Below are 15,279 nucleotides of genomic sequence, written 5' to 3'. Positions count from 1 at the left end.
TCTTCCTCCTTCTATTCCTCTTCCTCATCCTCCTCTTCTTCTTGTCCTACTCCTCTTCCTCCTCTTCCTCCATCATGCTGGCTCTGTGTTCATCAAGAAGCATGCGTTCCGTGCATGAGAAATGATGTACGAGTTCATTAGACGTATATTCTGTACATGTTAATTGATCTATTTCCATTAACTAAATCACTAACAAAATGGTCGCTTAGGATGTTTCAGGTAACGTAAATAGATTAGTAACTGAAATAGATTTGTGGTCTTGTCTCGTGGATGGGTTTCCATACATCCAATGATACATTCACACTTTCACAATACCCATTTGTTTTCTTTCTCTTTTTTCAAAACACGAAATTTACATCAGTCAATAGAATTAATACTGCACCTATTTTTCTTACATCATAATTTATATATATATATATATATATATATATATATATATATATATATATATATATATATATATATATATATATATATATATATATATATATATATATATATACATATATATATATGTATATATATATATATATATATATATATATATATATATATATATATATATATATATATATATATATATATATATATATATATATATATACAGAGTAAACTCACTTTATTTTACTAATATATGAGCAGGGGGAAAGTAGATATGACTTTTACTGATGAATTCTGATGATTACATAAACATCTCATTCCCTCTACCGATGAGAGAAGACACAGTGCTGAGCCAGGAACCGTTGAGATCAAAGCTTGATTTGCATATTGTAATGAAAGGAAGAATATGTAAACTATATTCTTTTTATGATCACGAATATGATTGGTAGATTAGAAGTGACCCTGACATTTTCCTATTCATTTTCAGGTACCCAGTCAAACACGACCAAACTTGTGCTACCTGAATATATACATATATGTATATCCTTGAATCCTATATATATATCTATATGTGTATAATTTACCTTACAGCTAACACGACGCTCCTTGATCCTTACCCATGTATCTATGGCACATCAGCTTGTAGCCAAATCTGTGATACTGTATCTTTTGTCTTTAATTATGTATACTTGATACGCCCACTTGATACCAAGATTGTAATACTGTATCTTTCATTCTCATTTATGTATTCCTGACATCCCTGCTGGAGACCAAAAGACTGTGGCACTGTATCCCTGTATCTGCATCCTCAGTAACCGCCTCTGTGGTACAGTATCTGTATCCTTGTTTTCTATGCATCCGTCCACAAAGATAAGACAGAGATACTGGACAATTTCTCTCTGACCCTTAAGTAAGCACCGTGTGTACATTAACCTACCACTTACAAAGTCTATGGTGAGATAAAGCTACCACTTACAAAGTCTGTAGCGAGATAAAGCTACCACTTATAGAGTTGTAGAATGATGGGGCCAATGCTTACATACTTTATGATACGTAAGATCTCCTAACTTATACCATGATAAAGCCATACAAAGTCATACCATAATACAGCCATACAAAGATTATATCATGATAAAGCCATACAAAGTTTATACCATAATACAGCCATACAAAGATTATACCATGATAAAGCCATACAAAGTTTATACCATGATAAAGCCATACAAAGTTTATACCATAATAAAGCCATACAAAGTCATACCATAATAAAGCCATACAAAGTCATACCATAATACAGCCATACAAATTTATACCATAATAAAGCCATACAAAGTTTATACCATGATAATGCCATACAAAGTTTATACCATAATACAGCCATCATTTGCAAAATTTACGATACGATATAACTACAACGTACAAACTTTATACTTTATAAGAGCTACCACTTACAAATTTCAAAGTCTCCTTCTGTGTTACAAAACTTTATACCGTGAGGGACCGCACATTCACGAACTTTATAACTGAGTAAAAGCACATTTTTTCATAGCTTTGTTGTATAATAAAGTTACTGTGAAGTAAAGCTACAACATGAAAAAGGTTCTACGTTCAAACTTTACTGATTAAACTGTTACAAACTTTATGATAAACTAAAGCTATCAATTATAGACTACTTGCAAACTTTATTGACATGCAAACTTTCTTTTGAGAATGTTGCTACTTACAGACTATAAAGTGCTATAAAACTACCTCTTCCTAAGTATATAGCATGGATGAACATAGAGGCCTTACTATACAGCGAAGACTGACGCGCCATAGCATAAGATTTAGCTAACAAGCTGCTAGATTTAGCAGACAGCAGTAGAGTGTTACATCCCTTAACGTAAACTTGATTCTACATAGAAGATAGATCAAGACCAAACAGGGATAATGAAGAAAACTCTTTTGTTTATGTACAAAGCTCTGATAAAAGACTATCGTAATAATAGATTCAATTACTTTAGACTCGGTCAACAAACAGATAAATATGCGGAAGCTTTGGATAAATCAAACACAAAGAAATGATAAAACTGAAGAGTAAAACTTCTAAGTTATATCTATATCTATTGCTAATATGATAAAGTATGATAGAGCTAACAATATTGAGGTATGATAAAGCTATGTGCATTTACGGATTAAAGTAGTCGAACAAAAGATGACATTTAAGATAACCTGATAAAAATGTCTTTTTGGGACTAAGGTAATCTGATACGAATTGTCATTTAGAACTAAGATAACCGAATAAGATTTGTCATTTGGGACTAAGATAACCTAGTGTACGCAAGTCACGTGCACTGAAATAACATAGTGATATAAATGTCATCTGTAATTAAGATAACATAAGGCAGGATATATCATCTGGGATAGCTATTATAGACACTATCCTTCAGAAGAAAACATATATATATCTTTATTGCTTCTCACGTTGGCAATAACAATAAAGCCAAGGAGACAGATCATAACAACATCTTTAGGTAACTGTGATTAAGAAATCATAGAACACACACTATTATATCCATTCCTGATGAACATATGGCTCTCGCAGAAGTACATATATCATATACAAGGATTGATCTCTCTGATATAAGCAACGCTATAGGATATTGAAAAGACTCCACTGAAATAGATATGGACAAAGCGTTATGAAAAATCTGATCGAATTTCAGGCATTGCCTAACAGGCAAATGTGATAGTTAGTATAGTTAGAACGATAAATCTTTAGATACCCTATCAAGTAAAAGCTCTTCATTTAAAGGTAGAATATGAAGTGGTCAGAAACACGACTGAATACTGATGGTTTTTACAACCTTATACTTTGTTCAGGTGAACTTTCGGCGAAGGGGAAGTATCAGGAAGGGAAATGTATAAGGGGAAAAAAATGATGATGAAACTAGAAGGGGAAAAGATGTACCAAAAAGCCAAAAGAAAACTTTAAAGGCGACGGAAAGGCAAGGATGTGAGACCCAGACAGTGTCTCTCTGCTCGACAGCTCCTCACTATTGACTGACAGCTCTCCTCTCTCTCTCTCTCTCTCTCTCTCTCTCTCTCTCTCTCTCTCTCTCTCTCTCTCTCTCTCTCTCTCTCTCTCTCTCTATCTGTCTCTCTCTCTCTCCAGGTCTCCCCTCCTCTCTATGACTCTCTTCTCCACCTGAAGGGCAAAAGAAAAAAATGAGTGGTCCAACCCTTCCGTTTAACTACCCTGCTTTTATCCCTCCATTCAACAGCTCTGTGCCTTCAGCCCAAAGGCTTTGAACGTACATTTTCTATCCTCAGTTTTATTTCCTTTTCTCGTACGAACGACCCCAGATGGCCCCTGATCACTCACTAACGCCACCCCTAACTGTCTCAACCTCTCCACTTAATGGTCGAGCCTCTCACCTTACACTTATCCACGTGTCACATGTTTTCTTTTATCTTTTCACCCATTAAACATTATGTCTTCCTCGCTTATTTTCTTTTGACACCTCTGTTGTCCCCCATCTATCAGCGCTCCACTTCGCTGTTCTTTCTTGCACACCTACGATTGTCTCTTCTTTCCCTGTGTATCTCTATTTCACATATCTAGTCCCTCTGTGCATTTATTCGTCTAACAACTTCCTTGTCTTTGCATCTCTAGACATATCATTTTCCTCTTCTCCTGGACTATCAGCTGGACTCTTTTTTTTTTTTACCATTATTCTAGCCTTCTGGTCGACATCTGAATTTCCTAGTGTTTCTTAGATCCTTCCTGAGACCTCTGTTCCTTCTGCATCTTTTGACTGATTGTTATTATCTCATCACTTGCCACCTTGTTACCCCCTTCCCCTGCCTCGTGTCCTCCACCTGACAACTGTACCAAGTCCTCCTTCACAAGGCAGAGCCCACCCCCTTGTGAGGCCACCTCTCTCTGAACACATGCAGTAACTAATTTCATGTGCAGGTGAGTACTCGTGCCTGCTGGTGGCGCTGATCTTCAAGAGGGAGTTCTCATACTACCTCATCCAGTACTACATCCCCTGCTGTATGTTGGTGATCGTGTCTTGGGTCTCCTTCTGGCTCGACCAGAACGCTGTGCCCGCCAGGGTAGCCCTTGGGGTCACAACGCTTCTCACAATGTCCACGCAGACTTCCTCCATCAACCAGTCGCTGCCTCCTGTTTCCTACACCAAGGTACCGTCCTCAACCACCTTTTAGCAGCACACTTAGTAACTTATTAACTATTGGACAGGTGAATACAGTTGTCTTCGCGTAGACCTGGTCTTCAAGAGAGAGTTCTCGTATTACCTCATCCAGTACTACATCCCCTGCTGTATGTTGGTGATCGTGTCTTGGGTCTCCTTCTGGCTCGACCAGAATGCTATCCCCGCGCGAGTGTCCCTGGGAGTAACCACGCTCCTGACGATGTCGACGCAGACCTCCAGTATTAACAATACGCTGCCGCCTGTATCATACACAAAGGTCAATCCGTGACTGTCTCGGTGTGTCCTGCATCCTGTGAAGACCTCTCACCAGGTCTTAATTGGGGGTTCTAACCAAACCCCCAGCACGTCACCACCCACGCGCCGTTGTCTGCATGTAACTGCTCACCACTACTACTACTGTCTCCTCACCAGGTGATGCCACAGCTTTCCTGCCCAGTGTAAGGCCTCTTTCCCCTACTCCTTTCCCCTCCCCAGAGGGGCCAGAACCTCCTCCCTCCCCCCGTGCCTCCTCTTAACACCGTCAGCCACGTCCTCTCCCCAGCGGTACCGTATGTATGTATTACCATGTTGCCTCGTGAGTATTGCAGCGTTCTTAGGTGTGGCCATGTATCATGGATGGTCCTCGGTGTTGTATGTGTACGCCAGCTTGAATATACAACTTGATGTCTTTGAAGGGCATGTTTGTGTTGCCTTGTGTTCCCTCCCTGCCTGTGCCATGGATGATATTCAGTGCCTCGGTCAACTCTCCTTCAGCCAGCCAGGTATGCATGTTTTTCTCTTTTCTTCTCTGCTAATAAGAAGAGAAATGGCGTCTCTTCTGTTGCTTGGAGAGAGCACATTCGCTGCTTAGTATGAGTGTGTATTATAACTGTTATCTACGTTCTCTTGCATCTAGCCCGAGTTAAAGCTTCAGGATTAAGACTAAGAAAGCTATAAATGAAATATTTTCTACATAAGAATCTGAAGGACGAGTGTGTTGCAATGATGAACTGTCTCGAGGTGGAGGAGATAAAATAATTTGTCCAGTGGACAAGAGTGAATAAGGGATTCGATAGCAACACAACTGTTTCTGGTCTTCCTCACTCTGTTATGTTCAGCTAATGCTTCGTCAAATAAGATCTAACACCATTTACAACTCTACCTAACCTCACACACATAGCGAGCCTTAGCTGTATACAGCACAGCTTCATTGGATATATCTCTAACCCTTCTCTGTATATCGCTTCGATGAGAAAAATAAACTGGACTTGGGTCTACTATGGTGTAAGAACTGAGCCTCAAATGACTGTAGTGTTTTGATGTTACAGTAGAGAGAGAGGGAAAGAGATGAGTGTTGTCTCAACACCGTCTCAGAGTGATGTCAGCGTGGCTTGTGATGGCAGTGTCAGGTCTGTTGTCACTGGTGAGTGTTGCCAGCACCGCTGTTTGGTGTCAGTGTAGTGTGCGATGCCAGCGTGATGTGTGGTGTCAGTCTTAAGTCTGGTGTCAACATGGTATGGTGGGACAAGCGAGGTGCTGGTTTCTACAATGTTCAACACTTGGGTACATAGGTGTTGGTTCTTGCATACCACGCAACATCGGCCTTCTCCTCACTCAAAATTTTTACCTCATGTCTCCTTCTCCTCCTCTTCCTCCTCCTCCTCCTCTTCCTCCTTCTCCTCCTGCTCTTCCTCCTTCCCCTTTACCTCTCCCCGGTCTCTAATCATTATCTCGACCTCGCTCGCCTCTTCTTCCCTAACCTCTTCCGGAACTCTCCTCGCCTCTATGAGTCTTCCCGAGAGCTCTGAAGTAGAGTTTTTGCCAAAGAATAAAGGCAAATCAAGTGGTTAATGAAAACGGGAGACAATAGAAAGCATACGCAGATGGCTGAGGGCACGTGATGGTTAGGAGGCCTCGTTGTGGCATGCGGTGGTTACGACCAAATCAAGTGATTCAGATGTCGGGATGATTAAGATGACCTTGATTTTAGAAACCGGCTACAATTCCTAGGTCGTTTAGGACTAGTGAGGAAACTTATGGTGGTAAAGACTACTGGTTGACTCTATGTGCAAGAGGACGAGTTGAAGGACGAGCTCTGCACCACTCTTACCAGAGGCTCGTTGGCCAGGCATCTGAGCAAAGAAATCTGAGGAAGAACGAACGAAAGTAAGAGGTCGTGATCCTCCGAAGTGAGGCACAGGGAAGTACGATTGACATGATGGAAAAGAATATATATATATATATATATATATATATATATATATATATATATATATATATATATATATATATATATATATATATATATATATATATTCCTATGAGTCCACGGGAAAAATGAAACACGATAAGTTCCAAAGTGCACTTTCGTGTAATAATCACATCAGGGGAGAAACAAGAGAGAAATATAAATCAGTTGATAGACATTTAAGAGACGTAGGTAGGACGCCATTTGATAAACATGCGACTGTCCCAGACAGAAAACGAGCGTATCATAAACTTATCATTTTACAAATTTTATCAACAATAAAGTTATCCAATTTGTATTGACCATCACTAATAATAAGATTATAATTCTTTGTGTATTTAGTAATTAGTAATAGAAGATTCAATGATATTTCTCGTTGTAATAAAGTTAGATTTAATAACTGAGATGACATCACTCCAGTCAATGCAATGGTCATAGTTTTTAACGTGATTAAACAAGGCATTTGATTCTTGTCCCGTTCTTATGCTATATTTATGTTGCTTAAGCCTAACAGAAAGATCCTTACCAGTCTGCCCAACATAAAACTTATCACAATTTCTTTATGGCACTTTATAGATGCATCCAGGAGAATTTTCTGGTGAATTCCTGATTAAGATATTCTTTATAGTATTATTGTTGCTGAAGGCAACATTTACATTAAAGGATTTAAGCAACATGGGAAATAAAGTAAAATTATCATTAAAAGGGAGAACTAAGTTAGAAAAGAAATCATTTTATAGAGTTGAGCCCAAACCTCCCATTGACACCAAGAATCTTTTAGTTCTCCCTTTTGATAATAATTTTAATTTACTTCCTATGTTGCTTAAATCCTTTAATGTAAATGTTGCCTCCAGCAACAATAATACTATAAAGAATATCTTAATCAGGAATTCACCAGAAAATTCTCCTGGATGCATCTATAAAGTGCCATAAAGAAATTGTGATAAGTTTTATGTTGGGCAGACTGGTAAGGATCTTTCTGGTAGACTCAAGCAACATAGATATAGTATAAGAACGGGACAAGAATCAAATGCCTTGTTTAATCACGTTAAAAACTATGATCATTGCATTGACTGGAGTAATGTCATCTCAGTTATTATATCTAACTTTATTACCACGAGAAATATCATTGAATCTTCTATTACCAAATACACAAAGAATTATAATCTTAATATTAGTGATGGTCTATATAGATTAGATAAATTTATTGTTGATAAAATTTGTAAAATGATAAGTTTATGAACGCTCGTTTTCTGTCTTGGACAATCACATGTTTACCAAATGGCGTCCTAGCTTCGTCTCTTCGATGTCTATCGACTGACTTATATTTCTCTCTTGTGTCTCCCCTGATGATGTGATTATTACACGAAAGTGCACTTGGGAACTTATCGTGTTTCATTTTCCCCCTGAACTCATAGTAATATCTTGATCACGCGCAAAATTGTGATCCTCTCCACAGAGAAGGGGGCCAGGTGATGATATTCCCTCAAAGGCCCAGTCCTCTGTTCTTAACGCTACCTCGCTATCGCGGGAAATGGCGAATAGTATGAAAAAAATATATATATGTATATATATATATATATATATATATATATATATATATATATATATATATATATATATATATATATATAGTTCTGAACATTGATTACTAAGGAGAGTTATGGTGCGTGTCTAGTGTTCTCCTGCATCCCAAGACCACGGTATATCTCCTTCCTCAATTCATCCCATCAAGTATTACTCCCAGATGCCATCTGTCTTACCTAAAAACTCATCTCCCGCACTTCAAATTCACATTCCTCTCATTGTGTTCCTTCCTCCCTCACTTCTGCATTATCATCATCATCATCATCATCATCATCATCATCATCATCATCCTCATCATCATCATCTGGCGATTCCCTTTTCCCACATGTCCCCCTCGTCTGCCGGGACTTCATCGCGTGTAAACTAAACTCGAATGAAAATATATAAATAACAATAATAGATCCGAGGTACGTATCTATCTTACCTTCCTGAGGAGACTTGTAGTCTACCAACATTTCTCCACACCCAAAATATATTTCTTTCTATACAAAAAAACATCAAATTACACACAGGTAATGCATGATGTTTTCATTATCCGCGAATGACACCTGCGTGGCATTTCAAGCCAACCTGTCCAATGTATGAATGATTAGCATCATCCGCTCGGTATGATTGGTGGCGATTGATCTCCATATCATCTGCAAAACTCCTGGTAAACACCATTGCTTCTCGTGACCCCCTCTGACATCACATGATTCCGACGTATATAATTTCTGAATACATTCATTTCCTTTGTACCTGTGACCCCCCCTGTAGGTAAGCCCTACATGTCGAACCCCTGAATATCTTTATTAGTATCTGTGACCTTCTAGGTAGCTCCTGCGTGTGTGGAATCCCCCCAAAGTATCTTCATATCAATAGTATCTGTGATCCTTGGGTAAGCGTTCGTTTGCCTATCACGTCAGACCGTTAGTATGGGCCTGTCCTTCCTCAACTCGTAGAACCTGTCGATGGAGCTTTATATCCCACACAAGTATGACATACTGGGTGATCTTTAACCTCCATGTATAGCAGATGGATGACTCCTTAATCACTTTTTTCTTTCTGTCCTACGTGATCTCTGGTTGAGGTTATATTGACCTGGGTAAGACACCCTTTCCTCCTCTGCTTGATAAGTGTTATCCTCTTGTGATCTTCCTAACAATTGTGAATCCACAGTAACTCATTTCCACAAGCGCGACCCTTACATGGATCCCGTTCTCTCTTTAGCATGTACAAGACTCGACTGTGTGACGTCTGCGTGGCCTCTCCTTGATCCTAATATGTCTGTTTATTCTCACGAGATGTGTGATTCTCTGACGGACCTAGCACCACCTGCACATGTGTGACCCCCAAGAAATATATTCAAGTTTCCACTGAATGGCTTGTAGAGGACCCCCCCTCCCCCCACCCCTTCGTGGCCACACATGACCTACGTCCATAGCACCTCTGAGCGGCTTGTTATTATTACCAAAGATGTATATATATATATATATATATATACGGTCGAACCCTTGGGATCTAACACTGACCCAACTGGTCATAGACCATCATCTGTTTTAATAAGTGTGACCTCCTACCCATACCCCTCCATCATATATCTCTCAACTGTGTAGTGGCTCCCCATAACACCGTTTGAACCGTACGTGACCCCCCCTCATCTCCTACACTCGTGAACACCCCCCCCCCCCCCTGGCTGAACCCTATCCATATGTGTGTGTTATGATCCGCAACACAATAGCGGCTCTGCACCTGTTCCTGGAGGAACGCCGGAGACAGAGTCAGACTCCAGCGATGACCGAGAATGTGTGGAAGAACCTGTCTTACCTACCTGACTGACCCCAGTGGTAGGGTTTAAAAAAACAAAAGCACTCGAATTTCTAAAATGTGTCCTTGTATTCCACCTTTTTTTTTCGTCCGGTAAGTTCCCTTTGGCGAGGCTTGCTGATCGCTGGTCGCCTCCGGAGAAGTGTATCTTGTACTAACCCGTGTACCACTTTCGCTACACCTCTCAGTCCATAGCGAGGAACAAAGCAGTACTTACACACTGCCCTCCCCCCAACATCCTCTCCTCCGCCGACGCAAGTCTTTCTCCTCGCTCCTCCTCCTACCGAATGCGGTTTGGGCTTTCCCTCTTTGTCGAAAGAGTTGCCCTCGTCAACTGGCAAAGGTAGATGCCTTCCCTGGCCGAGCAGAGACGAGTTAGGTTCTCAGCTGTACATGACGAGGTTTTAACTTCAACTCAGCAGTAAGGAACTCTCGTCCCTCTCAGTCAAAAGGGTTGAGTGTCCCTCCTTCTCTCTCTCTCTCTCTCCCCTCGTTCTCAAGCAGTGACGAGGTCCTCCCCACCTTCTGTACCCACCAGAGACGAGTTCCTCCCTTCTCATCCATCCCTCTCTCAGCAGTTCCTGGTGGCATCGCAACGTTGGCCTATAAAGACACGCCCACCTCCTACTCCTCCTCCCAAGCCTTACGCCCGGCTCTGCTTTTATCATACTTTTTTTTGCTGCAAATATATTTTTTTTTCTTTTGGGTTATCGTCTCGATGGACGATACCCCATACCCTCCACAATCTCTGCACTGCTTCTGATACTCGCTGAGTTGATAATCTTCCTTTATCTCTCCAGTCTGGTTCCCCTCCACCACCGTGCCACAACACTCGCCTCGCTCCCCTCCTCCTCCCTCCTCCCACTCCCTCCCTCCCTCCCCCCCAGCAGCTGAGTGCATGCACCGCCTCAACTCCCCAACTCAAGGCTTAATGTGAGCGTAATGGCTCACGAAACCCGTCATCATCTCCGCTGTAGGACTTCGCTGTCAAACTTCTTCGCAACAAAAAAAAAAAAAAAGACTGTAGCTTATCTAGTATGACTCGATGTATATTCGGTGTCTCATCACACTCTCTCTCTCTCTCTCTCTCTCTCTCTCTCTCTCTCTCTCTCTCTCTCTCTCTCTCTCTCTCTCTCTCTCTCTCTCTCTCTCTCTCTCTCTCTCTCTCTCTGTCCATCTATCTATCTATCTCTATCCGCTTTTCAAACATCTCTGTAACGAGTTCTATGGATAGACACACTTAAAAGGGATGGGATCGCCATCCCTTTCATATTCATTAAGTTGAAATATATAAATACTTCCATATATGTAGTTAATGCTCCAGGCCACGAGCCCAAGTCCTTCAAGTAGTTGTCTACGGTGAGGTCATCCGCGGCTCACTTACGGCATGAAACCTCTTGTATCCCCACTACAGGCCATCGATGTGTGGACGGGCGTGTGTCTGACCTTCGTCTTCGGGGCGCTGCTGGAGTTCGCCCTCGTCAACTACGCCTCGCGATCCGACAAGCACCGCGAGAAGATGAAGGAGAAGATGAAGGAGCAGAAGAAGCAGTGGGAGGCGGAGCACGCGGCTGCCTTGGAGGCTGTCATGCACGAGCAAGCCGAGGACGGCCACACCTTCGCCATGGTCAGTACTCCGTGTCACTCAGGTTTCTCTGTAAGACATGAGGGGACACGAAAGTGTGGACGGGTCTACACTCAATCATTACTTTATTGTACACGTAAATATAGCACTCATGTCTTCCCCCAGCCCCCGACCCCTCTTTTTTTTCTGTCTCTCTCTGTCTCTCTCTTTCCCCCATCCCTCATTAGTCCCTAACACCCTCGATCTGAAATTAGGAAGGTATAGATGTTGGGAGGATCAGGCTACAGTTCAGTGGAGCATGAGCCTATTATAGTTGGGCTTGTCCCTTCGTACGCCCTATAGTACAACTGGAAACTATACGGAATACAGAGGAACACAAAGGAATTCATACAGCAATAGACCATAGGGTCTATTCAAGGCTGTTTGCGATTCCTCTGCCTATGAATTTCCCTTTAGTTTGATTGCCTGATTGTCTGTCATTGTGTTTCTCTCTCTTTCATGCACTTACCTTGAGAATCACGCGACGACTTTGCTGAACGAGATTCGAATCCGAGACTCCCTCAAGGGAGTGCGGAACGTGCACATTCACCATCATAGAATATCTCATCTTTCCCTTTTATTTGGACTGAAGTGGCAGCCTGGATCTTGACTTGTACCCACTAACCACGCACGCTGACACCTCCTTCAGTAAAATACCCCTCCCTCAGCCACACACCTGTAGAACAGAAACCGTAAAAAAAAAGAAGAACACAGAGAACAACAACCAAATGGTCTGTAGGATTTCTAAATGAAGGGGGTTAGAAGCCTCCTCCCACCTTCCCTCTTCCATCCCACCCTTCCTGTAGAGCTTATTCTAAAGGGTGTCTTAAATCTTGCCCTATCCAGCCGTCATCAGCTCCTCGCCCTCGACGCTTGATGGATCTTCTTATCGCTAAGACGGTAAGTGTCAACTGAGGGATGAGGAATTCCATTCATAGTACATGCATCTCCAGCCTCATCGCTCATGCTCTCACCTATCTAGATGCAATTAGTCTTGTGGACGAAGGCATAACGAAAGATCAAAATGTAATTTCTGCTTCTTTTTTTTTAACCTGGCATTTTCTTTTTTTTTCACTGGAAAGCAATATCTTTGAGCCCTAGGTGTGTGTATGTGTGTGTGTGTGTGTGTGTGTGTGTGTGTGTGTGTGTGTGTGTGTGTGTGTGTCTGTGTGTGTGTGTGTGTGTGTTCCAGTTCCTGCAGTCCATATATGTTTCAGCAAAAAAAATAATCATGAAGTGTTATTATTCATTCCCCTCACCTGTGCATCTGACTTCTGTTTTTCCCTTAAAATCTCAGAACCTACACACTTTCTTCGTGATCTTACCTCTAGACATTACGCCATTGTTCATTGCTTTTATCATATGCTCTGGAAGCAGAGTTTTCACAACATATACTGGTAATCAAGGGTTTCCCCTCTCCTTCACGGCCTTCTGCAGAAGCCACTGGTGTCGCGCCACAACGGAGGGATGGGCACCGAGAAGGGGCGTCCCTGCGAGATCCACCTTCAGCCTCCACGCAAGAACTGCTGTAAGACGTGGCTCTCCAAGTTCCCCACCCGCAGCAAGCGCATCGACGTCATCTCCCGCATCACCTTCCCGCTCGTCTTCGCCTTCTTCAACATGGCTTACTGGAGCACTTATCTCTTTACCGAAGAGGAGGAAGAGAACCCCAAGTAAACTCGTGGTAAGTGATGGGAGGAGGGACACTCTCGTAATGGAAGAGATTAAAGAAAAAAAGGATTCACTGCATTTCTTCTTCTTGGGTGTGATTCGAAGTGAGTGGCTGTGAGGACGACAGATCAAAATGGAATTCTAGAGAGGAATAGTGAAATGTAAGATGAATATAAGGATGAGGTTAAAGACAGAAACGCATAATTAGAGAAAGATAAGAGAGTAAATCTTAGGTTTTAGTGAAAGCATTTTAAAGTATCTTCCTTAAGACGACAGAGGGTTAAGGTTGAGAAAGATGAATGAGAGAAATAAGACGCTAAGATAGGAAAGAGAAGAGACATCACTCGGTAAGAAAACAGTTTCCTTTGGTGTCCATAGCGAGTCAAATTACAGAGTTCATGTTCTTGTCTCTTTCCTTGATATCAGTAAAGAGACCACTGTATCTGCCTGATGTGGGGGGGGGGGGCATAGAATCATGCAGCCTGCACTACCCACACACTGACTGAGGGATCTCTAAACTTGTACAGGCGCAACATGTATAGGGCGAGTAAGAGTACTTTTCTATCCATGGTCTCTTTTCTTATAATTTACATCTCTATGTGAGTGTGTGTGTGTGTGTGTGTGTGTGTGTGTGTGTGTGTGTGTGTGTGTGTGTGTGTGTGGAGAGAGAGAGAGAGAGAGAGAGAGAGAGAGAGAGAGAGAGAGAGAGAGAGAGAGAGAGCGAGAGAGATTCAAGAGAACCCTTATCTTCAACAGGAGATGCCTCTTCATTCCACCATCACCAAGAGCTGTGGAGAACTCCCGACCGACGCCGCGACACAAGAAAGAACTTGAACTCTCCATGTAAGGCATATAAACCCCGCCTGGAGCCCTTCTAATGACTCGCATCGCTGAAACTATGACTAAAGGAACCAAAGTATGAATGCTACAGGAACAGTAATAATCTGTGTACATAAACCATTACCTCAAGCGTGGAGAGACGAGGAACTTGGATGAAATGATCTGCTGAGAGATGAGTTCTTCGTGTGACTGATGGAAGCATGGATCGTTGGCTGGCTCCTTAGACCTGGAAGCCACAAGTGAGTTGAGTAATCACTAATCAGACACGTGGATATACGGAAGCAATGACCGATGACTGTCACCTTCCCTCACACAACCCTCGGATGAAATGTACAGCTAAAGTTTAGCTTCGCCGTGACTGGAAGTATGTATGGCTGGAAGTGTGGGTGATTTCTTGCGACCTCAAATGGCCTCATTGGTATCTGAAAGGATTATGAATAGGAAAAATGGATATATTGGATGAAGTCGTGGATGCTAGATTATGGATGACTGGGATTGTGGATGACTATGGAGACTTTGACACCTTGAACATAACGGTATGACCCTTGAACACAACGCTACGTACATTGGACATGACGGTATGACCCTTGAACACAACGGTATGACCCTTGAACACAACGCTACGTACATTGGACACGACGGTATGACCCTTGAACACAACGCTACGAACATTGGACACGACGGTATGACCCTTGAACACAACGGTATGACCCTTGAACGCAACGGTAAGAACCTTGAGCACGACAGTATGACCCTTGAACACAACGCTACGAACATTGGACATGACGGTATGACCCTTGAACACAACGGTATGACCCTTGAACACAACGGTATGACCCTTGAACACACTGACACGACCCTTGAACAAGACGGTATGACCCTTGAACACATTGGTACGACCCTTGAACACGACGGTATGATCT

At 42.0% G+C, this 15,279-nt stretch overlaps 1 protein-coding gene across 5 annotated transcripts in view; it reads left to right on the top strand.

Annotated features, from left to right (window-relative positions):
- Positions 1-14,857, top strand: part of LOC139753333 (glutamate-gated chloride channel-like) — a 258,340-nt gene extending 243,483 nt beyond the window's left edge. The window contains exons 9-13 of one of the 5 annotated variants that reach the window (XM_071669681.1): positions 4,628-4,857; positions 11,636-11,848; positions 12,692-12,745; positions 13,283-13,529; positions 14,273-14,857. In XM_071669681.1, the coding sequence (XP_071525782.1) occupies positions 4,628-4,857; positions 11,636-11,848; positions 12,692-12,745; positions 13,283-13,522 (737 nt within the window). In that variant the 3' untranslated portion in view covers positions 13,523-13,529; positions 14,273-14,857. Of the gene's footprint in view, positions 1-4,339; positions 4,570-4,627; positions 4,858-11,635; positions 11,849-12,691; positions 12,746-13,282; positions 13,530-14,272 lie in introns of all 5 variants that reach the window. The other 4 variants (XM_071669680.1, XM_071669679.1, XM_071669683.1 and 1 more) reach the window with 4 other exon arrangements.
- The last annotated feature ends 422 nt before the right edge of the window (positions 14,858-15,279 follow it).

This window comes from Panulirus ornatus, chromosome 14, assembly GCF_036320965.1.
Source record: "Panulirus ornatus isolate Po-2019 chromosome 14, ASM3632096v1, whole genome shotgun sequence".
Taxonomy (NCBI): Eukaryota; Metazoa; Arthropoda; class Malacostraca; order Decapoda; family Palinuridae; genus Panulirus; species Panulirus ornatus.
The sequence above is the reverse complement of the archived record's forward strand: the minus strand, read 5'-3'. Positions and strand labels throughout refer to the sequence as shown.